This window comes from Dunckerocampus dactyliophorus, chromosome 3 (assembly GCF_027744805.1).
Source record: "Dunckerocampus dactyliophorus isolate RoL2022-P2 chromosome 3, RoL_Ddac_1.1, whole genome shotgun sequence".
Taxonomy (NCBI): domain Eukaryota; kingdom Metazoa; phylum Chordata; class Actinopteri; order Syngnathiformes; family Syngnathidae; genus Dunckerocampus; species Dunckerocampus dactyliophorus.
The window spans coordinates 12,904,938-12,931,288 of record NC_072821.1 but is presented as its reverse complement, the minus strand read 5'-3'; the positions used below and the strand labels follow the sequence as shown (position 1 = coordinate 12,931,288).

At 39.2% G+C, this 26,351-nt stretch overlaps 2 protein-coding genes across 7 annotated transcripts in view; one reads left to right on the top strand and one right to left on the bottom strand.

Moving 5' to 3' along the window:
- The window catches only part of myo1ea (myosin IEa), a 58,141-nt gene extending 37,604 nt beyond the window's left edge, over nucleotides 1-20,537 (top strand). Inside the window, exons 15-29 of one of the 2 annotated variants that reach the window (XM_054769853.1) lie at nucleotides 1,094-1,179; nucleotides 3,716-3,797; nucleotides 3,933-4,039; nucleotides 4,640-4,738; nucleotides 5,062-5,206; nucleotides 9,900-10,014; nucleotides 10,093-10,262; nucleotides 10,349-10,494; nucleotides 11,863-12,009; nucleotides 12,108-12,268; nucleotides 12,336-12,416; nucleotides 12,497-12,686; nucleotides 13,169-13,204; nucleotides 17,467-17,636; nucleotides 17,711-20,537. In XM_054769853.1, coding sequence (XP_054625828.1) covers nucleotides 1,094-1,179; nucleotides 3,716-3,797; nucleotides 3,933-4,039; nucleotides 4,640-4,738; nucleotides 5,062-5,206; nucleotides 9,900-10,014; nucleotides 10,093-10,262; nucleotides 10,349-10,494; nucleotides 11,863-12,009; nucleotides 12,108-12,268; nucleotides 12,336-12,416; nucleotides 12,497-12,686; nucleotides 13,169-13,204; nucleotides 17,467-17,636; nucleotides 17,711-17,787 — 1,812 coding nt within the window. In that variant the 3' untranslated portion in view covers nucleotides 17,788-20,537. The remainder of the gene's footprint in view (nucleotides 1-1,093; nucleotides 1,180-3,715; nucleotides 3,798-3,932; nucleotides 4,040-4,639; nucleotides 4,739-5,061; nucleotides 5,207-9,899; nucleotides 10,015-10,092; nucleotides 10,263-10,348; nucleotides 10,495-11,862; nucleotides 12,010-12,107; nucleotides 12,269-12,335; nucleotides 12,417-12,496; nucleotides 12,687-13,168; nucleotides 13,205-17,466; nucleotides 17,637-17,710) is intronic. The other variant, XM_054769854.1, reaches the window with a different exon arrangement.
- Nucleotides 19,393-26,351, bottom strand: part of rnf111 (ring finger protein 111) — a 33,822-nt gene continuing 26,863 nt past the window's right edge. For 4 of the 5 annotated variants that reach the window (XM_054769856.1, XM_054769857.1, XM_054769859.1 and 1 more), the window contains 6 exons: nucleotides 26,228-26,345; nucleotides 25,709-25,789; nucleotides 23,135-23,230; nucleotides 22,835-22,921; nucleotides 22,432-22,535; nucleotides 19,393-20,660 (listed from right to left, as the gene is read on the bottom strand). In XM_054769856.1, coding sequence (XP_054625831.1) covers nucleotides 20,543-20,660; nucleotides 22,432-22,535; nucleotides 22,835-22,921; nucleotides 23,135-23,230; nucleotides 25,709-25,789; nucleotides 26,228-26,345 — 604 coding nt within the window. In that variant the 3' untranslated portion in view covers nucleotides 19,393-20,542. The remainder of the gene's footprint in view (nucleotides 20,661-22,431; nucleotides 22,536-22,834; nucleotides 22,922-23,134; nucleotides 23,231-25,708; nucleotides 25,790-26,227; nucleotides 26,346-26,351) is intronic. The other variant, XM_054769858.1, reaches the window with a different exon arrangement.

Sequence of the window (26,351 nt, the reverse complement as noted above, 5' to 3'; positions counted from 1 at the left end):
ATGACATATCACATAGAACAACGTAACATTAAAGAGTGGGACAGGAGGACACAAACATTAGCAACACTAGCATAGCTAAGCGAGCTACTGTGATAACATTGCAGTCACGTTTTAGCAGCATCATCATGCTAGGCTAGTTTAGCCTCCCACGTATGTAGCTGGCTGACTGATAGTTGGCAGAGTTTCAGACTTTGCTTTAAGATGGGTAGCAAAGCCTGTAAAATGGTGGGCGTATACATGGCGTATACATGGCTAGGGCAGGGTCAGAGGCAGTATCGTCATGAAAATGCGGAACTTCAAAAGCGACCATTTGAGCGCCTCTTCTCTCAAAGGTTGAGCAATTGTGCGGGAGATGATAGGTTTTTCTCACACTCATCGGGAGATACACAACATTAATAAATACATTTTGCATAATATGATACGGTTTTTATACTCTGGCATACTCCTATATTATAAACAGTGATTGTGTTTCTCCATCTTGTACGTACATTAGTGGTGTAGCATTGTGTGCACACAGAAGGTTATTAAAATGTTATTTTTGTACCGTCTGCATGGGAATTGCTGCTGCTCCCGCCTTGTGTGAGCTGCCATAAATATGACTTGGGCTTCTGGTTAGGCGTCTGGAGTACTCCGCCTCTTTGTGTATACAGTATAAGGTCAGTCTGCCTGTTAAGTAACAACATGACACATATTTCTCCTTCTGGTTTTAATATTTACCCTTATTTTTGGGCCCAGGCAGGCAAGCAGGCAGGCAGGCAGTCGGTCCCTGTCCTCCAGATGTTTGGTGGCCTCAGCTTGGCACACATGCTGCAGGCTTAATGAGCTGTCCTATAAAGACTTTAAACATTCCTCAATTCTCAGGCTACAAAGGTGGAGGGATTTATACTTTTCTTTGAATGCGACAGAACACCTGGGAGGTGTCAAGTTTTTTTTTTTCTTCCCTCCGTATACCTGAAATACACCCTACACCTATAAAATACAATCTATTTATTTAGGGTGTTAATAAGAGTCCACATGTGGTATTGTCATCAGGCTGTGCTTTTCAACAGCTTAACCTTGTCCTACTTCATAATGGCCCTGTCCTCCTTTCCAGGTGTCCTACGACGCAGATGGGTTCTGTGAAAGGAACCGAGACGTCCTTTTCACTGACCTCATTGAGCTCATGCAGGGCAGTCAAATGTGAGTGACTCCTATTTCATTGACGTCACATGCCATCAGGTTTTGATATTCATTTTGTTACCTCTGCTAAGGAGGTTATTTTCATTGGCGAGGAGTTTGTCGCTTACTTCTGGTCTACTCTTTTTTGTTTTTTTTAATTTGCCAATTTTTTTATTGTAATGATAGGTTGTTTCTCATTACATTTTTGGTGAGAATTACACACAATTAGATTAACATGTATTTATATATTGTATGTAAAGATATGAAACATGACTGTCAAACTTTTCAAATTGATTGTACGTGAAGAGTCAGAAGCTGTAACATCAAACCATGTTTAATGCAGACCTGATCTGATTGAATCAGCATGGAAATTGCCAGTTAACATTTAACAGACCTATAAAAGGTCATCATATCAGAGGCAATACTGTATGTGCTAAAACTGGAGTAATTATGGCGGTTAATTAGGTTCCAGACCCGAGTGTAATAAGTGAAATTCCACAAAGTAGGAGTCCTTATTTATAAATGGAATATTTTTGTAGTTAGTGCATAAAAAAACTGTGTACGACCTTCTAAATACGGTTTTTAACATAATTAGAGCCCTCTAGACATGAAGTAACACTCCATCTTTCACTCATGTTACACAATATAGTAGACATAATCAGAGAAAATAAGCCATTTAAGACATAAGACTCAGGCTTATGTGTGTTGCTATAAATGTCTTCCCAAGGGGAGCTGAGTGAAAGGCAGACAGGAAGTCAATATCAATATCAAGGCTAATATTGTGATGCATGCACTTGGGCTTGAACCAGACCTTACAGTGCATCCAAAGGTGGGTGGGATAGAAGAGGAGTGTGCAGGGTGGGATAATGTGTTGCCCTTTAACCTTGAATCACGTCTGGCTGCAATCCAGATATACAGCTTTCAGGGTCAGCCCCATTCTGGCCTTCAGAGTGTGTGGACTCCCTGCGGGAGCTGCACTGAGGGGACCCATCTGGTTCCTCTGTATTTTCCTTGTGTCAAAGGGGCCATCGGTGCAAAGCGTTTTGTCTGCGTAACCTCCCGCCTGCCGCCTCCTTTTGTGAACAAGCTTTTTTGTCACAGCGCCCTGCAGACATGTGCTTCAGAATACATCCTGCATGCTACATTCCCCATGTATGCATGTCCATCATAAAAGAAGCTTGAAAAAGAAGGGAGCCGCCTCATTCCTGTGCACAGCAGGTTGAAGAGAAGAAAGAAACGACTAGTATTGTGTGTCAGCTGGATGTTATTGGTACACACAACCTACAGGGCCTTTGTTCTCTGGCCACCCAGCTTTTAGATCCACACACAAAGCTAGATCTACACACAGAACAAGATGGGAAAGGAATTCCAACAAGACAAAGAACAATATAATAATAGCAGCGTGTTTGAACTATATATCAGGACACCCTATTTTTGGTAAAAACGGCTGTTCAGAGCAGGCAAAAATCTATTGTATGCCTCCATCCATCAGATTGTCAAGATAATGCATGCACTGATTGACTTTAAAAAAGAATTGTGGTTGTAACTTATGTGTAAGTGAGAGTTGATATGACTCAGGCACCGTCAAACGTACAGAGTATATTTCTCACTGCGATATTTAGAAATAAGATGAAAAAATAATGACATGGCCTCCTTACTCACATGACCTAAACCCCATTGACTACTTGTGGGCCCTTCTTAAACCTAAGATTTACAGTGAAGAAAAAAAAGTACACCTTTCTGAACAGTGTCTGGGAGGCTTTGGTTGCGGCTACACAAAAAGCTGATGATCGAGAAACTGACAAGACTCCATGGATGGAAGGCTTTTTCGTGCTGTTGAAAAGAAGGGTGGCTATATTGGTCACTGATTTCATTTTGGAAATGTCAGAAATATTTATTTGTAAAGCTTGTGATGTTTGTTTGTCATTCTGTCTTTAAAAAAATTAAAATGAAGTAGTGAGGTGGAAATGTTTTTGTTTGAGTTGCCTAATAATTCAGCGCACTAATAGTTGCCTAATAATTGTGCACAGAGAGATATTCTCAACAAAAGCCATTGATGTTTATTAATATTTTGGATTGACCAAGAAGGCCGTTATTGTTAAATAATAAAACTAATAATCAATAATGTCTAATCATTGTGTGCGCAGTGTATTTAACTTTCTTTTGCTGATTATCAGCCATCAAATCACAGTTCTCCTCTATTGCCATATATTGAGCCATGTGGTGTCCATTTTTAGGATACTCCTATGCTAATGGTGCCATGCCCAAAAAAGGGCCATATAGTTCTGCATTGCAACAGTCAGGTCACGTCAGCAATTGCCTCAAAGTACAATCCATCAGTTATGTTTACGCTTTCCCAGGGAGGATTTGAGAGCAAGTCATTTCTCAGTTCAGCCATCTACAACTATGACCTTGCTGAGGAGATTCGGAATGTAAATGGTTGACTTTTTTTGTTGAAGGCCTTTGTTTGTTGAATCATTAACAGCATTTTTGTATGCGCTCCCGTGGAGGAAGATAGCATGTTGATAGCAACTTACTTTCCTTTGTCCTCCAACAGAGCCTTCTTCAGAGCTCTGTTCCCCGAAAACCTCAATGCGGAAAAGAAGGGTCGGCCCACAACTGCAGGCAGTAAAATAAAGGTGTGTTTTCATAGAAAGTGTGTATGTGTGTGTCCCTTATACTTCAATGGGTGAATTTTGCTTACAAGTCATGTATTGGTGTTTGTTCATCACATGAATCAAACGCTTGGGTTCTGTTTGTATTTAACCATCCAGAAACAAGCCAATGACCTGGTGAGCACTTTGATGAAATGTACTCCACATTACATCCGCTGTATCAAACCTAATGAAACCAAGAAGCCCAGAGACTGGGAAGAAGGCCGGTAAGTGAGCCGGTAATTCTTCATCGTCGTCTTCCTGCCTCTGTCCATTTTTCACTCTTCTATATAAAGGTCATCTTACTCTGTGGGACATTCCCCTTCTTTATCACATACTTTCAGTTTCCCGCTAACAGGGTCTACTTAGGTACTTCTCGTTCCGATGCACAATTCTTTTTTTATTGTTCAGAGTCTGTATGAACTTCCTGTTGTGAGTCCGCTGAAGTCTGCCCTGTTAATTAGCACCGGAACTGCTGTTTTTACAGGAAGTCTGAATGTACAAAGTAGTGTTTGTTTTACGCACATGTTGGGGAAAAAGTAGCTCATGTGTGTACAATGACAATAATCATGTACGGTAGTCTTCTTGTGGAATTACTAATGTAAAGTACACTGTGACTTTTGTGCACCTTTGTGTTGTACTTTGAAAACCTACTGGAGTGATCAACACATTAATTCTGTTCATTGACACCCCATGAAGTGCATCCCCCAGCATGTAATGATTTTCTATTAGGACATGGGCCAAGGAAAACCTTTTTTTTTTTTTTTTTTTTTTTATACATAGTTTCTTAATATCTCAGTACATAATATATGTGCTGCTGTGTCCAGTGTGAAGCACCAGGTGGAGTATCTGGGCCTGAAGGAGAACATCAGGGTGAGGCGTGCTGGCTACGCCTACCGCCGCGTCTTCAGGAAGTTCCTCAACAGGTAACACAACCTCTGACATGAATTGTTGTTATGTAATTACACAAGAAAGCATGGCTGTGTATACCTTGAAGGACCACCTTTAGATCTTTAGGGATTTTCATGTTGAGCGCAGAGAACAAAGGGCCAATCAGTAGGGAGCGCATCTCTTTTGGTCGTTTAGGGTCAGAGACTGGGATGCATGCTGGGCATTTTGGAGAAACAAACTGTTAAAAATCAGAAATATATAGTCCTTAGTACGTTTTGGTGTTGTTTTGCATGTTCTTCCAGCAGTGCTCTCCTTTGATGTCATCAGTGAATGCGATCTACTGATCTTTTGTCCTCAGATACGCCATCCTGACTAAAGAGTCGTGGCCAGCATGGCAAGGAGACGAGAAACAAGGCGTCCTTCACCTCATGCGCTCCGTCAACATGGACCAGGACCAGTTCCAGCTGGGTCGTACCAAGGTGTTCGTAAAAGCCCCCGAGTCGGTACGTTTGGTCTCTCAGCATCATCTTTTCTCATTTCTCTCTCATGGAATTCTGCTTCTCTCAGTACCAATGCTTTTTTTCTTCATCATACGTGCTGCAACATATTGCTCAACTTCTAACTGCATTATCCATTTAGTTTGGTACCATTTATTGTAAGTCAGACTGGTGTGATGATTACATTTATCTTAAAAGTCAGTTTTCAGTTGGATAAACTCAGTAATTGAATTCCCTCCATAGGCATGTAAATGTAATCTAATGTTACACATGCGTTGTAGTAGAAGCCATGAATAAAGTGAAATGAATGCTGTAAACACTATGGAAGGGCATCAGTATCCCAAATCAAGTCCTTGTAGTAGGGGAGGAGACGCCACCCGACCCCTCGTAGCACGTCAGCATTGACTCAACAAAGTACACAGTGTGGTTGCACAGTTGACACAACATCGTCTTTTTCCACCCTCACCCTCATTTTTTATGGGTTCTATGAAAGCAGCGCTTGTGTCAGGTCTTTGCTTTCACTTGTTGACGTTTGTATACATCACACACACACACAGACGGATGTGTAGAAATGAATGCACAGGCAACATAGTCTTAATTCATCCTCCCATCTGATCCTGAATGTTACATTATTCACTACTAGACGGCCCCCCTCAGCCCCCGAACGCTCAAAGTCCATGTCACTGAGGTGTGCTTATGAAAGGCAAATATCACCGAAACAAGCTGACAGCCTCTCTGTGAGATAAGACAGAGGCTAATTAGTTTTCGGGCTGAGGCGTTTTTCTATTGGATGAAACAAGTGATGATTTTTTTCCGCCGAGCCAGATGGCCATGAAGGCATTCTAAACCAGAGTGGTGACAGACCATCTGGAGACAGCTGTTCATACACTAATTCAATTATTCATACTACAGCCAAATTCTGAGTTAAATTCTGAGTTCCGACAGAAGAAAATTATAAGACTAAGACACTGTGTTACATGTCTTTTATGGATAATAGTCACCATTTTAAGTGTTTTGTACATGCTAATGTTGATTCTGATAACAATTTTGAGGAAGCACAATCCTTTGAACATTTCTAAAGAGTTCTGGCAACTTCTTGTGAAACCTATATCGGGGGTTTGCCCCTATTTCCTCAAAATAGCACAGTATTAACTACATGATTCAATGTTGTTGATGTTGATGTTGCAATTCTGCGACGTTGACAGTAAAAACTCTTGTCGTCTTTCAATGTAAGAAAAAAAACAATACCGATGTTGGCCGATGTCACATTTTATGTAAATATCGGGCCGATATTTATCGGTGGCCGATATTATCGCACAACCCTAGTTAGAAGTATTAAAAAAAGGCACTTTACTCACCACTTGCAGCGCTTTACAGTCATTGAAAAGTGCATATTCACAACAATATAGTATTAAGGCCACATTGAAAACAAAGAATAATCTGAGATTTTGAGAATAAAGTCGTAAATTTACAAGAAAAAAGTTGGAAATTCACAAGAAAAAAAGTCTTACATTTACGAGAAAAAAAGTCTGAATATTACCTTTGCCAAAGGTCACTTAAGTCCCCCCTTTTCATAGCTGTCTTAGGCAATGCCTGTTACGAATGTTTGAATAAAGAATTATTGTCATAAATTCACAAGAAAAAACACGCAAAATTACGAGAATAAAGTCTGAAATTTACGACAATTAAGTCATAAATTTACCAGAATAAAGTTGTAAATTCACGGGAAAAGAAGTTGTAAATTTACGAGAAAAAAAAGTCTGAATAATACCTTTGCCCAAGGCCAAAGGTCACATAAGTCCCCCCTTTTCATAGCTGTCTCAGGCAATGCCTGTTCCGAATGTTAGAATAAAGAATTATTGTCATAAATTCACAAGGAAAAAACACGCAATATTACGAGAATAAAGTTGTAAATATGTAATTTACGACTTTATTGTCGTAAATTTCTGAGAAAAAAATTGTTACAGGCATTGCATGAGACGGCTATGAAAGAGGGGGACTTGCGTGACATTTGGCTTTGGGCATGTGGAGGGTGTGGGGTAAGGAAGGCGGAAGTGAAAAGGGCTAGACATGCTAATTTGTTTGTGCTCAACTGCTCTGTTTTGCTGCCACATGATAAATAAAAGCTTGCATGAAGCAAGAGGAAAGTTTCCTTCCTTCGTGAAGAGCTATGCTCTATTTTCCCTCTTGACACGTAATATTACGTTATTCTCGTAAATGACGACATTATTCTCGTCGTAAAGTTACAGCTTTATTCTTGTATATTTACTACGACTTTATTCTCGAAATTTTACAGCTTTTTTCTTGTAAATTTACAGCTTGTTTTCTCGTGATTATGACTTTATTCTTGTAAATTTACGACTTTATTCTTTTTTCAATGTGGCCTTAATACCCCGTCGTATAATATAAACCACAGCGTCACCTGTGTTCTTGGATTTGTCACTTCAATCGCCCATCTGATGAAAAGCACTGAACTTTAAATGTTTTCAAGGTTATGCTGTTGCTCTGCCAGCTCGTCTTTTAAAGTTTTCTCATCCTATATTTGCTGTGTTATGGTGTGTAGTGGCAGGGCCGTGTTGGTGGGCAGGATGTTTAGTCTGGCAATTGTAGCGGCCATGGAGTGTGATTGCATGTTCTTGAGGTCCATCAGGAAATAACAAACTAATCTTTCTTGATGATGTGAAAAGTTTTTACTGCCACTGTAGTAAGAAAACTACTGATGATTTGTCTTTGTACAGCAATATTCTAAATAACACAGACAACAGTCTTTGTCAATGCTTCCCAAACTATTTACACCAAATACCACCGCACAATATTTTGTTTTTGCAAGTAACCACCCTTTTGGCTACCTCTGCTTAACAACACGGTTTCGCTTCCAATATGTGGCACGTAACTGTCCTGTATGAGGAAAGTTAAACCATAATATTGCAGCAAAGGATCATTGTATTTCTATTCATTTACAGGGAATCTGTTCCTGAGCACAACTAGAACTAGACAAGTACCATCAGTGGTACTTGGTCTGGTCTACGTTAGATAAGCAACATATTTAAAAACAATTGCTTGGATTCTTTTCCTGTTACATACCACATTTGTCTGTCCATTTGTTGCTGGGCAGAATTCATGAGAAATAAGCCGGGTTTGTGCTGCAAAGGGTAAACTAAAAAAGATAAAATATGAAAATGATTCTCACACACTATGCTGTTTCCTTGGCAACCTCTGCCCCACAAGAAAGGATTTGAAAGTATGTCAGGAACACACTAAAGAATTATCCAAAAACAGAACTATAAAGTGAGTATTTTTTCATAATCTTATAAATTTCTAGTCTTTCACATTGGTCTATTTTACTGTTGTATGTGAAGAACGCTTATTCCAAAATGTTTGGTGTGCCTCAGGAAATTGCAGAACTTGTGACTTTATGCACGTTTGATATACAGTATATTCCAATAAAAGTCTTTAAAACGATCATTTTCAGCATATAGCACAAACATGTACAAATATTCTTTAAAAAGATCATTATGTACACATTTTTTTCGCCACAGTGCCATCAACTTGATATGGCAGGGCACTGGCCTAACTTGCACCTAATGCAATATCCCCAATGATAATCAATAATGCAATATTGCATATTCGTGGATTTGGTTTTTCTGCTTTAAATGATAAATAATTAGGTTTCCTAATGGCAACTTAAATAGAAAGTGGTTTGATGGCATTTTCCAGCAGGAAGATGACTTTTTGACATGACGTGATATTGTGCAACTGCTCGTTTTGGAAATACAATACTTTACACCCTTGGGTATTCAACTAAAATTCAAATCGGTCCTGATACAGAAAACTCCCTCAAGCTACGGTCCGTCGCTTCTCTCTTGAGTAGTTCCATGTGGGTGCGCAAAATGGAAAAAATGGAAATGCAAAATGGAAGCCATTCGTGAAAACTTTGACTTGACAGTCATGGAAAAAAATTATTACACTGCCCTTGTTTCTTCAGTTTATTGATCAATTTTAGTGCCTGGTACAACTAAAGGTACATTTGTTTCAGCAAATGTAATGGTGATAACAAATATAGCTCATAAGAGTTGTTTTTAAGAGCTGATATCGAGCAACTTCCATGGTTTTCTTGATAGTAACCAAAATCACTGAAGTTCTTTAATGAATAGCTATAGCATTGTACTGCTAAAAAATGTAACTCTTATGAGCTATTTTTGTTGTCATTGTTATATTTGTCCAAACAAAGGTACCTTTAGTTGTATCAGGCATTAAAATGAACAAGAAACTGAAGAAACAAGGGTGGACTAATCATTTGTTCCATGACTGTCATTTCTTGACTATAGGTCCAGGTCCAAAAAGGACAGCATCTGGGTTTGGATTTGGACAAAGGTCCACCAGTTAATGACGCCTGCTGTATAATGTATGCGGGGAACTGTTTTTAATGTGTAAAGAGTTTCAATTGTGATAACTGTGAGTGGCATATTTACAGGTTTTGTGTCAAATAGGCATTTTTAGGGCTTTTTATGGGTGTGTCCGTTATTCTTGTGGGGTTTTTTTTGCCATTCACTGTGGTTCTTGGGACGCAACCGCCGCAAATAGCAGGTATCTACTGAATATGTGATGAATGTTTAGTGTTAATGTCTTTTAGTCCACTTTGGGATTGTTGGGTGCACACCACCGTCATCAAATTATTTGTTTCTCTTTCTGTCCCAAGCTTTTTCTGCTGGAGGAGACCAGGGAGCGCAAGTTTGATGGCTATGCCAGAACCATCCAGAAAGCCTGGAGGAAATACGTGGCCCGCAAGAAGTATGTGCAGATGCGTGAGGAAGGTGAGTGAGATGATCTTTTGTGGCGTCTATTTAGCCCGGTGTGTGCTAGGCTTGCTTACACTGCGTCTTTGTGTGCAGCCTCTGACCTTTTGCTGAATCACAAGGAGAGGCGGCGACACAGCCTAAACCGAAACTTTGTAGGAGACTACCTGGGCATGGACGACAGGCCTGAGCTCAGACAGTTCCTGGCCAAGAGAGAGAAGATCGACTTTGCAGACAAAGTCACTAAATATGATCGTCGCTTCAAGGTTGGCTCTCTCTCGCTGCTACTTCCAGCCAAACGTGTGGAATCGTTCTGTCTGAATGATTCATCTTATTATGTTTGACTTCTCAGTCAATCAAGAGGGACTTGATCCTGACCCCTAAGTCCGTGTACCTGATAGGAAGAGAAAAGATCAAACAGGGACCAGAGAAAGGTCAGGTGACTGAGGTGCTGAAGCGGCAGATTAACGTGGAGAGGATCTTGGCAGTGTCTCTCAGGTATAAATGAGTCACCATACATTACTACAACATTTCTTTACATATAATGACAAATATGATATCCCATAAATCAATTGATGCAGCTTTGGTCTTAGCGCTCCTTTGACCGGGGGTGTCCAAACTTTTTCCATCGTGAGCTACAGTGTGAAAAAGGATGCATATATATATATATATATATATATATACTGTATATATTTGAAGAACAAACTGCATCTCAGCTTTGTGATGTAGGTGAAAAAGTATACTGTGTATGGTTTTTCGGCACTACTTTGTGCTCTATAGCTGATGTAATGTGATCAACTAGCTGTGCGGGATCCATAAAGTTCTTATCTTAGCCATCTGAGAAGATCAAATACATTGTTTTTGGTGCCTAATTGTTTCCCAAGTAAATCAGTGCGTGTGTGAATGTATAAATGAGAGGCATTAACTTAAATTTCTTTGTAGAAAGGCGCTTTATGAAAGTAAGTGCAATTATTTGTATTCACTTACGGCGCAGCCTTGCCACATCCAATATGGCGGCGACGTTGTCGTATGTGGTTTTGACAACAGCGCTTCCTGTTTCCCAGCGTGCTTTGTTGTTGTAAATAGCTGCTAAGTTACACATTTAGGGCTCACATACAGTAGTTGTTAATTATTCTGCATTATTCATTAGTAGGGTCTGTTACTGCTTCCTCACAGGCTTGCGAGCAGCACAGTATTAACTACATGATTCAGCAATGTTGCAATTTTGCGACGTTGGCGCTAAAAGCTCTATATCGGCTTTCAATATTATCGGACATCCCTAATTTTTACTGCATTCTGGTGAAATGACAGCTGTTTTTTTTTTTTTATTTCTGCTGCTGCTGTTGTTTTTTTTTTAATTTTTTTTAAATTTTCTAACTATTTCTAACTTTCTTCATGTAAATGTTCTTCTTGTGATTACGACTTTATTACCACAATATTTTAACATAACTTTTTCGTCAACCTAATTTTCCAAATATTACAACTTTATTTGTTGTTTTGTTTGTTTCTCATAATATTATGACTTTTAAAAAAGTTTTTTTTGCTTTAATATTTCAACTTTATGCTACTAAAGTGACATTATTTTACCCCATAATATGTTATTCTTATAATAATACGAATTTTTCATGTTAGATTACAAATTTTTTGTCATAATATTTTTGACTTTTTTCTAATAAAATGTTCCATTTTTTTTTTTAGCTTTTTTGTTAAATAATATTTTTTAGAATATGCCATGGGTAAATTTAAAAAAAAAAACAGCTATGGGCCAGACACCCATGCCTTAGACTGTTCAGGTGTACCAAATGTGATTAGTCAGGATGTGTCATAAAATGCTCAATATGTCGTGCTCACTTTGTGTATTTCTAGCACCCTGCAGGATGATTTCATGATCCTACATGAGCAGGAGTATGACAGCCTGCTGGAGTGTGTCTTCAAGACAGAGTTCATCAGCTTGCTGGCCCGTAGGTTTGAGGAGAAAACTCAGAGGAAGCTACCACTCAAGTTTAGTAACACGTAAGGAAACACACACATAATGTCTTATGTGTTACAATGTCTTCTGGAGAGGTCAAGGCTGGGTGGTGTTGAATGAAAAGTCTCCGTTTGGATCCTAGACTGTCCATAAAACTGAAGAAGGAGAACTGGGGCATCCTGAGTGGGGGAGCTGGTTCCCGACAGGTCACCTTTGTCCAGGGTCAGGGGGATTTGGCTGTGCTCAAGCCTTCCAGCAAAAGTCTGCAGGTCAGCATCGGACCAGGACTTCCTAGGAACACACGTGAGTAGAAACATGGAGGCTAATGGCATCAAAAATGCACCCCACCAACTCTCGTCACCTTTCTCAGGACCTTCAAGGGCCGGTGTCACCCAAAGTCGCCCAAGAACTCACCAAAACACGCCAGCGCGGGCCGCACCAGGACCTCCGGGTGCAACATCAACACATTACACATTGTCCTCTAGATCACAGAACAGTAAATCATCATCGTTTTCTTTGTGCTCCTCGTAGTTGCTCACCAAAATGGCGGGCTGAAGAACACCAATCACATAGCCAGTCAGAGGACCTCTGTGTATCAGCAGCAGGGCGACGCCATGCGTCCTCACCTTCCCAGCAACTTCAACCAGCAAAGGGATCGTGGCAGCGTCAGGCCACAAGCCAACCTGGACTTTCTCAGGGTTCCAGAACAAGGAGCTGCCGGGTGAGGCAAATAAAATCACACAACGCACGCAAGCAAACAGGTTCATCACGTTCTCTGTAAGGAAATCGGGTCAAGTGAAGGCAATGCAATGCAAACTTGCACAGTCCAAGTCATCCAACACAACAGCTTCCTCAAACATGCTGCCTTTAGAAAGAGTCATACGCTGTTATGAGTTTTTTTCCGGGTAGTCCGGTTTCCTCCCACATTCCAAAAACATGCATGCTAGGTTAATTGACGACTCTAAATTGTCCATATGTATGAGTGGTTGTTTGCCCTCCGATTGGCTGGCAACCAGTCTAGAGTGTGCCTCTCGCCCGATCTCAGCTGGGATAGGCTCCAGCATACCCGTGACCCTATTGAGGATAATGTATACCAACACACTACTTCCTGCATCATGACATATCACAAAGTCTTTTATATCACACGTACACACTTATGTGTTTCTCTAATTTGTCATAATTAATAAATGTACTTTTTTATAGTAATGGAGTCAGTAGAGCAGCTTCAAATGGAAGAATGTGAGTTTTCTGTATTTTCTTAATTTTCGGTGATGGTGTAGGCCTCCTAAGATGATTTTAATTAAGCTCGAGTTGTTACTGTGATTGATACATTGTATTGATATGTATTATATTGATAGTAGATCCCCACTATTTCCCTGGGTTATGATCCGAGACCCCTCGTGAGTAGAGAAAAAAAAGCAAATAATGGACACACCCACTCTTAAGGTCATTAGGTCACTTAAGGTCACTCATAAGGGGTGTTTAAAGTGCGACTGGAAGCCATTTTTGGCCCGCAGCTTGTTTGTTCTTGGCATATTCAAAAACAAAAATCTTGTGGAATCTTGGTTAACGTCATTAATTTGTTCCAGAAGGTCTGACTCTAAACAAAACGAACATTAACTGAATTAGTTTTTCCTCGGGCTGGGCGATGTATTGATATTTACTTTGAGCACAATATCAAAACCAACCATATCGTTGATATCGACATAGACTGGGTTTGCGCTGTATCTCCCTCATCCCTGCATGCGGGAGGAGAGAGGAGGTGCGCAGCGGAAGCCCGGCGGCTCCAGTCGAAACGACGGCATCTGCGGTGGAAGAATTAGTCAGCAAGGAATAAGCGGTAGCTCACTAATGTGGAGGTACTTCCAATTCAGAGCATCCAAAATATTTCTCACCACCTTAAAACTTTGCACAAACTCCAATACGAGGAATGTGTGAAGATGCCGTGCTCCTGTTGTGTTCCTCACAAAAGGAAAAGCCAAGTGGTGTGCTATCATAAAGAGACCTCACAAATCGCTCGGCGTTGTATTTGTCTCCCGCCGTATCCCTGTGCACTGTCGTCTCCCCATTCTTGTGTATGTGACGAAGAGCTCGCGTCCGAGAAGGGGGGGCGAGCCGCTGTTGGTGGACGACACTGCTGATGGGGATGTCATACAACTTCATGTCAAAAAATATAAACCATCCCTTTAATAACGCGAAAAGACACACTCCATATTGTAGGCTAACTGGAAAAAGGTACGCAAACCGAGGCAAAATTTGGGCTTAAATTTTCAATGTAAACCGAAAAACACGCTAATTGGGGCGGTTGCTAACTGAGGTTCCACTGTCAATTCATTATTAATGAGCTACTGTATAATATTAACTACATCTAGAACACAAAGCTAAGCTGTGGATGGTTTATTCAGATAGCTAAACATGTATTGACCCGCATTGAATTGGTTTTAGCTTTGTTAATGTACAAATTTGTATCAAATTGGCACACCACATACTTCTTTTAATTGTATTGAGGGGGGGAGTGTGTACATCACTGCTTTTTATGCTGTACACCACCACCATATTGTGGCAGATTGATGTGCCTTCTGACAGTAGGACGTAGTATTCACATTATTTCAGTATTGAATGTGGTTTCTGAAATATGCCGTTACTAATGCCAAAAAAACCCAACTATTTGCTGTTTAATACAGTAGTCACCAACCCCAGTCATTTGGTACCGGGCCGCACAGAAAGAAAAAATAATTTCCATTATTTAATTATTTTTTCCCCACATAATTTGTAGTCTTAATGATGTTTTATTTTGAAAAGTGGCCGGATTCTCTCTGTTACATCCGTCTTACTTGACGCATGTCCATTGTGCGTGTGCTAACTTTCTCTCATGCCGCACAGATAGACTACTACTGTATTTATACCATTTTTCTTTCACCTCATATTTGGTGTCAAATGCTGATACTATGTGGGAATGCATAAAGGTAAGTTTTGATGACTTATTGAGTGCTAATGTGCACATTTGTCTCAAGTTAATTCATGCTAGCACACTGCCTCTTTCCACACACGTCAAACAGCGATGTAATAATCTCTCTGGAAAAACTTGGCTGGAACTTGAACTGGTGGATGGTGGCTCGGCATTCATTTTGTGCTTTTAATTTGATGTTATTCATGTCTCAGTTTTACACAATACATAATAAATGTATTATTATGTCCGCGGGAGATTTGTGGGAACACAAGCCGGTCTGTGGGTCAAAAAAGGTTGGGGACCACTTGTTAATGAATCAGTTGGTCTCAAAGTAAAATATGCCTCCTAGTGGCTGTGAGCGGAATAGAGGATGTGGCTCGGCATTCAATTGCATGAAGGCGTGCTTTAGCGTGAAAAAAATCCTTTTTTTGACAGTATGGATATCTTCATTTGCACATTCACATCATATTAAAGCAATACAAATTATTCTATAAGGCTTTATTTTTATACAAATGCTGAATGCTTGTTTCTAAGCTTTTTGGAACAGTAGGTAGGGAAGAAGTTGTAATATTATCGCAATAATATCCAAATATTATGGGAATAAGGTCATAATATTACGAGAAGAAAATGTAAATACTGTCGTTGAAAAATTAAAAAAAACAAAAGATGGGGGAAAAAACAGCTGTCATTTTATGAGAATAAATTCAAAATATTTAGAGAAAAAAGTCTTTTTGTAACAAGAACAAAATTTTTGCAATTTTTTACAAGAATGAACGCGTAATATTATGAGGAAAAATAATGTCACTTTAGTAGCATAGAGTTGAAATATTCAAGAAAAAAAATCCATTTTTTTAAAGTCAGAAAATGATCCGAAACAAAGAAAACAAAATAAAGTTGTCATTTTTAGAAAATTAGGTTGGGGGAAGAAGTTATAATATTATGAGAATAAAGTAAAAATATTATGGAAATGAAGTCATAATTGTACGAGAAGAAAATTTACAAGAAGAAAGCTGAAATACTGTAGTTCAAAAATAAAAAAAATATGGGGAAGAATGAGAATAAAGTCCAAATATTTACAGAAAAAAGTCTTTTTGTAACAAGAAAAAGTCACAATTTTAAAAATAAAGAATAAACTTAAAAAATAATGTCACTTTGGAAGCATAAAGTTGAAATATTCAAAAAATATATTTTTTTTTAAAGTCAGAGTATTAGGAGAAACAAAAACATTTTTAGAAAATTATGTGGGGGGGGAGTTATAATATGAGAATGAAGTCAACATATTATGGGAATAAAGTAAAGTCATAATATTATGAGAAGTAAATTTACAAGAAGACAGTAAAAAACAGCAGAAAATGACAAAAACAGATGTAATTTTATGAGAATAAAGTATAAAAAAAGTATTTTTGTAACAAGAAAGTCAGAATTTTACAATAATAAGCTCGTAATATGAGGAAAAATAATGTCACTTTGGTAGCGGAGAGTTGAAATATTCAAGAAAATTTTGTATTTAAAAAAAAAATCAGAATATTGTGAGAAACAAAAAACAACAAAAGAAAGTTGTCATTTTTAGAAAATTAGGTTGGGGGGAAAAGTTATAATATTATGAGAATAAAGTAAAAATATTATGGGAATAAAGTCATAATATTACGAGAAGAAAATTTACAAGAAGAAAGCTGAAATACTGTAGTTGAAAAAAAAAACAAAAATGGGAAAAAATAGCGGCCATTTTTTGAAAATAAAGTCAAAATTATTTACAGAAAAAAGTCATTTTGTAACAAGAAAAAAAGTCACAATTTTACAAGAATAAACGCGTAATTATGAGGAAAAATAACTTTAGTCACTTTAGTCATCACTTTAGTAGCATAGACTTGAAATATTCAAGAAAAAAATATATATTTTTTTAGAAAATTAGGTTGGAGGAAAAGTTATAATATTACGAGAATAAAGTAAAAATATTATGGGAATAAAGTCATAATATTGCTAGAAGAAAATTTACCAGAAGAAAGCCGAAATACTGTAGTTGAAAAATGAAAAAAAGCAAAAATGGGAGGAAAAAAAAACAGCTGTCATTTTGTGAGAATGAAGTCAAAATATTTAGAGAAAAAACTCTTTTTGTAACAAGAAAAAAAGTCACAATTTTATAAGAATAAACTTATAAAGGTATATTATGAGAAACAAAGAAAACAAAATAAAGTTGCCACTTTTAGTTGGGGAGAAAAAAATTATAATATTGTGAGAATAAAGTCCAAATATTATGGGAATAAAGTCATAAAGTCATTATTTGAAGAAAATTCACATAAAGAAAGTTGAAATAGTTGGAAAATTTTTAAAAACCCAGCAGAAATGAGGAAAAAAAAAGAGCATAGACCCAAGTTCATACTAATAATATGTGAAGTGCCGTTTTTTTCTTGACCTATAACGTAAATAATAACATGTCAGCATATTGCATCCTGTCATTTTTTGGCATATGGCCCTCGGTGGAAAAAGTTGGGCCACCCCTGATGTAGATGAACACATGCTAATGCTAACAGTTGTTGTTTGTGGTGGTCAGCGCTCACAGACCATCAGCCAGCAGACCTCCACCAGGGGGCGGCCGACCCAAACCTACACCCAAACCTAAACCTCAGGTGCCCCAGTGCAAAGCTTTGTATGCCTATGATGCCCAGGACACTGACGAGCTCAGCTTCAACGCCAACGACATCATCGATATCATCAAAGAAGGTATATGTCGTGTGTGTGTCATCGTCATCATCATCATCATCGTGCAGCTCTTCTGAGGACTTTTGTGTTGGCAGATTCATCGGGATGGTGGACGGGACGTCTGCGGGGAAAGCAGGGACTTTTCCCCAACAACTACGTGAACAAGATTTAGGAGGAGGACGTTGTGAAGCACTGTGGGATTTCTTGGCGAATGCTCCACTACTGCCTGCATAGTCCATGAATGTAAACGCTTCTTCTTCTTCTTCTTGTTCGTCCAATCCTCCCTGTCCGCGGAGTACTGAACAAAATACTATTTATTGTATTTATACATACCATCGCTTTCTGTCCTGATCACCTTTGCTGAGAATAATCTGGGAACAGGCTGTGATTTTACTATTTTCCTCATGTCTTTTTATTTGTATTATTATTATTATTATTATTATTATTATTATTATTATTATTATTATTATTATTAGATGATTCCAAAACCAATGTTGCAAACTTGGCTGTAATATTTATATTTCAATGCAAAGTTCAGTACTTTTTATGGCATTTTAAGACACCAAAGGTAACATCTGTCATGTATTTTTTTTTTGTTGTTGTAGAGGCAGTGTGTACTGTAACCTGAGCACGCTGTCTGTGGTGTGTTAGCACTTTATCAGTACAGGTACTACCTTAGACACAAACACACAGTATGAAGGACGGAAGGATGATTGTTTACACTAAAAAACACAAACAGGCATTTTAGCTCCCTTTTGTGTGTATATGTGTTGACTTGTAGGAGAGCGCCTGTTGTCGGCCACGCTCTTTGAAATGTTGTATATATTTTTTCTGTGTTATTAACACACGTGCGGGGCTTTAATGACTGCCTGTGGTTCTCTCCAGTTTGCTTTTCTGTCGTCAGGCACAGTTGGTGCTGTCAGACTTCCGTGGCTTCTTGTTTTTGTTTTGCACTGCAGTTTTTCATTTCCCTACACATTCCTTGTCATTAGTTGTGTTTTAATGAGGTAACCGCAAGTTCGTTTGTAAACTGCTGGGACTTGTCATGAAATCATCTTCTGCGTCGTCGTTGTCAAGTTTTGATCATGGATGGTTCATCAGCAACGTCCTTGTGCAATACAAAGACACTAGGTGACTTTTTTAATAAAGCATTTATTGTTCACCGGCTCTTGGCACTTTGACTTTTACAGTCAGGATCACCTTTTTACAAAGTTAAACTATTGAGTGAGAAGTTAAACAAGTCGTCCTAACTGCAAGATAAAAAGGTGGCATAGGCACTGGCCGAGATCAAATATTGAAATTATTTTATTTTGATGAAGTGGTGGCCAATTTTGAATGAACAAACCAAGAATCAGGTTTATCCGTACCTCTAAATGTAATGAAGGTGTTTTTACTCAAATAGTCCCTAGTATGTTATGCTTTTTTCCTCCTACAGCATGTTACATCATATGCAAATAAGATGCAAATTCATAGTTTTCTGCAATTAAAGTCATGGTATTTTTAACAGCCATAAACATAAAAAGGTCAAGTTGTGAGAATCAACCATTTGGAGAATTGTTGTACTCCAAGAAACAAGTTGTAGAAATATAAAAGAAAGGGAATTTGTGAAAATTGTGAATTTACAAGGGAAAAAGACTAACGTTAAAAAAAAGAACTACAATTTCAATATGTGAATGTAAAAATGGATTGTGTGGCCATTTTCTTTGAACTTGACATTTCAACCAAGCATCTCTCAGTCAAACGTTAAAGCACAAACATGACACAGAAGGACTCCATGAAGAGTTATCCAAGTTTATTTTAATTTTAAACTAATAAATCCCACAGAATAAGATCCTGGTGCCTTTGAAGTGTGTGTGTGATGAATGCATATATGTATACCTGCATTAATTCATAGAAGTACTGCATTTCCTCACTCCATGGAAAATATGTTTTTATTGTTTACTTTATTTCATATTCAGAGTGGAAATACACGGCCTCGGCACACTGTCATCGTCGTCACAACTATTCTAGCATTTTCTCTCATGTGCAAGTCCATGCCAGTGAGTTAGTCAACACTTTTGTAGTGTAGTGCTTCCACAGTTGAGACTGACAGGGGCGGTCTGAAGGGGGGGTGTCGACTGAGATCTGAATGCACAAACAGGCAATGAATGAATAAATGAATGAGTTGAACTTGTTGTACATCTATGGATCACAAGGCCTCCTCTTTTTGGCATGAGGGCTGTGTGACGTTCTCCGACATGGATGAGACTACTGTGTGTGTGTGTCGTCGTTAGGCAACAGCGCGTGTTTAGAAAATACTGTGTGTGTGTGTGTGTGTGTGTGTGCTAATACAGCAGCTCATCTGTTATATTTGTCCCTAGTTAGGAATGTCTAGGAATGATTCTTATTATTTAAAAAAAAAAAAAAAAAACATCTTTCACTAACAATCCACATCTTCTAATCATAAACTAATCAATACAATGATTGGTAAAAATGAACTCTGCAATGTTTTGTGACGCTTTGACATTCTATTCTAGTAAAGCGAGGCATCGGGCGTCTTTACTAGAGCAGTTATCCTCACCTTGTTAGGCCGCCTTAAGCCTGTGTTAGATGTGCAAAGAAATGCATTGCAAGGAAACATGCAGAACAAAAATGACACTTGAAGGAACAATCCAACAGCTACATAAAAGCTTTATAAATACATAAACTCTTAATAATAAACCCTTAATGGAGACGTGTAGCTGTTGTAAATAGAATAATAATTATAATAAGTGATAGCTGGCACTGTTGTCTTAACGTCCAAGTAGTAGAGCTGCGCAGGTCATTCATGCCTTCTTTGGTTGACTGCAGTACTCACAGGAGGAGGAAATGAACATGAGCTCAAAAGAAGACAAAAGTGTTAGAAAGGAAGGAAAGAAAGAAAGAAAGAAAAAAAATAAACAACAGCATCAACTCTCAGCAGACAACTGCGCCTCAATGTCCACTCTGCAGATGGGGCACTTCTTGTTGGTGAGCAGCCACTGGTCCACACACAGCTGGTGGAAGAGGTGCATGCATGGCAGGCGCCTGCGACACAAACGCAGGATGTCAATCAGTCGTGCTTGGAAATGTGCCTCAACGTTTCAGTTGATCAGTTGAACGCTGCCCTAAAGTCCGCAGCAAAGAAAGGCCCGGGGCAACGGTCCCCGTCAGCCAGCAAACCACGGTTTGTACTTCGGGGTCGCCACTGTTGTTTTTTTAAAATGTTTTGTTAATAGTCGTATTACCTATTTCCCTGAGTCCAAAACCATGCATGTTAGGTTAATTGGCGACTCTAAATTGTCCATAGGTATGAATGTGAGTGTGAATGGTTGGTTGTCTATATGTGCCCTGCGATTGGCTGGCGACCAGTCCAGGGTGTACCCCGCCTCTCACCGAAAGTCAGCAGGGATGGTCCAGCATACCCCTGTGACCCTAGTGAGTACAAGCAACATAGAAAATGGAAGGATGGATGGAAGGGTTAATTAATAGTAGTGCTGTTGTAATATCTGGTAAGTTTGTCAAATCCAACTTTAAATCTTTCTTCCCTCCAGGTGTGCACAAACTAGTTAAAACTACATTTTAAAAATTCTGTTTAGAAAGTTATCGGTTATCAGTATCGGTCTTGACAAGCAGGAAGTTAGTGGCTCTTAAAATATATGTAGTAATTTAATATGTAGTCATTTTCGTTATACAAGGAGAAGAATAACTGTTGCAATAGTGACATCTGATCACCAACTTTTGTGGCCTGTACTGGACCAGCCAGGACACACGTGTTGCTGTTTGAGCACAAGCATCTCAGATAGTGTGTATTTATTACAGTTGTCCCTCATATTGCAGTTCGGATATCGCTCCCTCACTATATCACGGGGTTTTCCAAATAATTATTAATAAATAATGTTTAGTGGTTGACTGTGGCCTATTATTAGTCACGAATATAGAAAGCCAAGGTATGTGTGGTATTCTGGTCACTACGCATCAGCAACGCTATGACACATGAGGTTTGACTACATGACCTTTCACAAAAAAGGTTCTCCTCTCATTCTGTGTGGAAGTGGTTACGTTTTTGGCTTCTTTGTCCTTCTTCCCCACTCCGTTTGAAACACTTTAGAATAAGTCAATTGCAGAGGCTGACTAGTTAGCTCACTAGCTTGCTATGCTAGCAGCGGCCGTCTGTTATGTCCCTGCAGTGATCCTGTAGTGTAAAAGTGACTATTGGGGTGTTATTTAATGTCTAGAGGGTTCTAGTAATGTTAAAAAAATTATTTAGAACGTCATACACAGGTTTTCTTTGCTCTAAACTACGAAAGTATTCCATTTATTAAAATTGAATCCTACTTGGCCAAAATTCACTTATCACAGTCGGGTCTGGAACCAATTAACCACGTTAAACAAGGAACGACTGTACTTATATTTGTTTTTTTTATTTTTTTATATAATTTTTATAACATTTTTAAATATATATAGTTTTAATTACAATTATTTTTATTAATTATGCACACTGTGTACCGTCAAAACATGGTAAGTATATACATTTTTAATAAACTAAATTTTATGAGTAATTAAATGTATTACAGTCATTTCCCTGACAAAAATGTCAAGTGCTGATATTTATTGTGAGATGTGTGAGATGAACATATGCTGTAATTATATTAATGGCCACCAGAGGGCACACATTCTCCCCAAACTACAAAACAAAACAAAAAAAGCAAAATTCTGTGCCAAAAAGTGGAGTAGTGGGGCCTAATTTGAAGGCACTCTGGGGTTTTTCTCCTGCGATTACAAAACCTTGGAGGTTTCAACGCGACTCAACACATACCTGACGTCCTCTCCCTCCTCCAGTATGGACAGACAGATGGTGCATTTCTCCTCTGTGTCTTCATCCGCCCCCTCGTCTTCATCTTGCTTGCCATGCAGCTTTCTCTGTGATGTGACAAAGATTAGGAGACATCGTAATTGATGAGGAGGGCAAAGCTAAGTCCATGTTGAATAATCCCATTGTGTTATTTAAAAAAAAAAAAAAAACAAACGTGAAAATGCTACAACTATACAAAGAATAGAATCATTTCTAAAAGAAACATTCAGGATTCCTTTGGGGACAGAGAGAATGGTCATTTTGTCCTGTAAATAGAAAACTGTATGAGTAACATGCCCCCCCCTAACAACTAGTGTACATGTGAGCAGAGACTTGTTTCCAAATTGATTTGTTCATTATTTCTCACCGATTCAGGGGTTGCGTGCATATTTTTCCCAATAGATGCCCAAGCTTCAGGGGTTAACTGTTGGTCAATGTCTCTCTCCAACACCTTCTGTATTGGGTGGCAGGGTGTTAGATGGCTCATTTAGTTACACACTAGGGAAACCCTTCCCCAACAGTATCTGCATTCACAGCTAAAAGACACTACAGTAATTGGCTAAAGTGAGTACAAAAGACCACTCTGTCCCAAGACACACTGCAAAATTATCTTCAAAATACATCCAACAATGTCAATATTTTGCTACAGACACACAAAAGGCCTCACCTTTTTGTATTTGTGTGGGTAAGTGCACCTCTCTATGGTTCCCTGAGAGGCTCCTCGGTTTACAGTCCCCAGTCTTTCCTCTAAATGCAGCAGGTCCTTCATGGAAGACAAACACAAAGCTCACTTGCCTCTTTATAAAGATCAAGGCGTTTTATGAAGTACATTTCCCTGCATTCACTCACAGCGCAGCCGTGCCACATCCAATATGGCGGCGACGCTGACGTAGCGTATGCGGTTTTGACAGCAGACCTTCCCATTTCCCAGCATGCTTTGCTGTACCGTTGTTGTAAATAGCCGCTAAGTTACACATTCAGAGCTCACGTAGTTGTCGGTTATTCTGCTTTATTCTGTGGTCATGTCTTGTCTGGTGTTATCTACCCATTACATCGCTGTGTGAGTGCCCCCCCCCCCGTTCTTTCTTTAAAAAAAAAACGCCGTGAGTAAGACTAGCGTGTGGAATGGTAACGCCCCCCTCGATTGCTAGGGAGCTGGTAAGTTCCTAGTGCTTTGTTGTTACTCTGCTTGTTTAAATATAGAGTTACCTTATTCTCACAGACTTGTGAGCAGCACAGCATTAACTTAACGATGCAGCAAGTTCAGCAGTGATGCAAGTTTGCAACCTTGGCGCTAAAAGTTCTGCATTGGCTTTTATTGTAGGGAAAAAAACGATACCGATGTTGGCTGATATCACGTTTTTATTCCAGTATTGGCCCGGGATAATCGGCAAATACTGGGATCGGTGGCCAATAATATCGGACATCTCTAATTACAACTAATTGGATAATCTTCTGGCCAAAATACTTCATCAATCATAGGCAGTCCTATCATAATTCACTGGCTCTGAAGTGTCGCAAGATGTGGCTTATTTGCCAAAACTGTTATTGGTTTTGCCTTAAAATGTACAAAAATCAGTGGACCATCAGCAACTGAGTGCTGGCTGCACTTGATTTCGCAATGTGTGGATAAGTGTGCTTTTATGCTGCATGAGATTATTTCAGTTTATCAAGAGAGTGCATGGTAGGCTGCTTGTTGCTACTCAGGAAGACCACAAATTTGCACAGATGATGGGACAAATAGAAACTATCGAAATACTACATGTTCTATGTCATCAAGAAATACTTCTCAACCTTCCCGTTTTCCAGGAGACTAATGTATATGTCGGTGTTTTGGTGTCTTGTTTCTCACGATTTCTCTGGTTGTTTGGATTAAGCATTGGGGTCAATGTCATGTGATCAATGGTGTTATTAGGCTGATTTGGAAAATGCAACATAATGGGATTTACATACATTTTGCATCTCCGAACAAGGCCAACATTTTGTTCTGATTATTTGCACGTGCCATTCCAAATTGCTATTCACTCATTTAGGAGCAACTAGTTTGCTGCCTAAACAAGTTGCCAAAATAAAGAGGGTGCCAATAACTCTGCATTTCCGTGTTTTGGAAGTGAATGTTTTCAGCTACTGGACTGACTGTCACAATGCTGCTTTCCCAAGTGAACATACTCCACATGTGAATCGGCAGGCTGCGGTTACTCAATGCAGTTGGCTTGTGTGTTTAAATGTCAAGAAGTTTAGCTCTGAGCCTCAGGCCAAGTCAACATGAATAGTTATTTTTAAAGACCATTCGACCTATGTGAAGGATGTTTAGCATATGTTTGCATGCATCTTATGTGTAACATACAGGTGGTCTGTATACAGGTGTTTTATTATTGTATTTCATGTCCTTCATGTGTTCTGTGTACAGTGTGAGTGACTTAGGGATTAATTTAGGTTCAATTTAGGTATAGATTCCACTCAACGTACATCACAGTCTAGAAAGGGAACTCGTACGTAACCGAAGTACTACCTGTATGCGAACGCACGCACGCACGCACGCAACGATACAGGGTAAAATATCGGAACGTTCAGTCCACCCCGCACGGGACAATCTGCCCATATGGACCTCAGTCCAATTCATTTTACGCAGTGAGTGTGTGTGGGCGCATGCCTGTCCAGCCTTGCAAAAACCCCTCCCCATAACATAATAATCCCATTTCCCACACAGTACATACAGTATTTAGTGTGGGACAGTCTCCCTAAAAGCAGAAAAAGGCGAGGCATTCGGAGGGTTCAGGTGACTACAGCCGCACGGACCCGCCAGTCTGTGTCGGCAATGCGCAGAGATGACTCTAACTTAGCGGATCTCCTCAGCTACGGCGCCCACCAGGCCCCAAGTCGCAACATGGACATGCTCTGCACCTGTTTTTGCAGCTGTGCTACCTTTACAGAAGTCCCATTTTTTCTTTGTTTCATTAAACACAGTAGTTTTAGTTTTGGTTTAGTTTTTTTTCTGAATATGAAAAGCTCGCTGCTCCAAAGCTCCAACTTCAGGTCCTCCATTTCTCCCACTCGAAGATACAGGCAGTGAGTAAAATGCAGGCTCGGGCTGGATCTGTGAAGCTGTGGTCTTTAGCCACCCACCTCATGTGGTGGACAGCATAAGCACTATGCAATTGCTAATCCAACTCTGCACAACTAAAGTGATCAATGACAATGATCATTGACCAAAGGCTTGCGAGAGAGAAACAGTTCTCACCTCATATGTTCTTCCAAAGCCAGTCATTCTAGATGAGATGTAGCGAATGTGTGGGTAAGTGACTTCAGATATGCCAGTGTGCTGTCAGGAAAGAAAGGAAAGACATGCATGCTGCTTTTAGCATTATGCAAACAACCAAACACTAAAACTTAAGCCACTGTATATAAATTAAAACCAATGGTCAAAATCTATTTCTTCTTTATTAAATCTGTGCATTATTACTTTAATTAAAGTGTGAAATAAAAAGTCAGCAGATGCTTGAGGTTGTCCAAAAGAAAATGATGAGAACAGGAAACAGCCGCCTCTATTTTTGAATAGATTTTTTCCTCAAGGTTTCTCGACTTATTGAGTGTGTTCTGGAAATGCTTGATGAGCTACCATTAATTGCTTATGCATAATTCAGAAGCTTCGCCACACCATCCTTGAAATAAGTGAGGTCAGAAAAAAAATCTAAAACACAATTCAATTAAGAGTGAGTCATACGTATGCAAATGAAATTCTTATGTGCTCAGATGTTACCATGAAGGGGATAGGGAAGTGGTGCAGTCTGGAGGTGGGGTGGTAGTGGTGCAGGTGGGAGTGCAGGTGCCCTGAAGGGTAAGACGCTACGGTCACTCCAGCCTCGATGCCGAGCTCCCTGTAG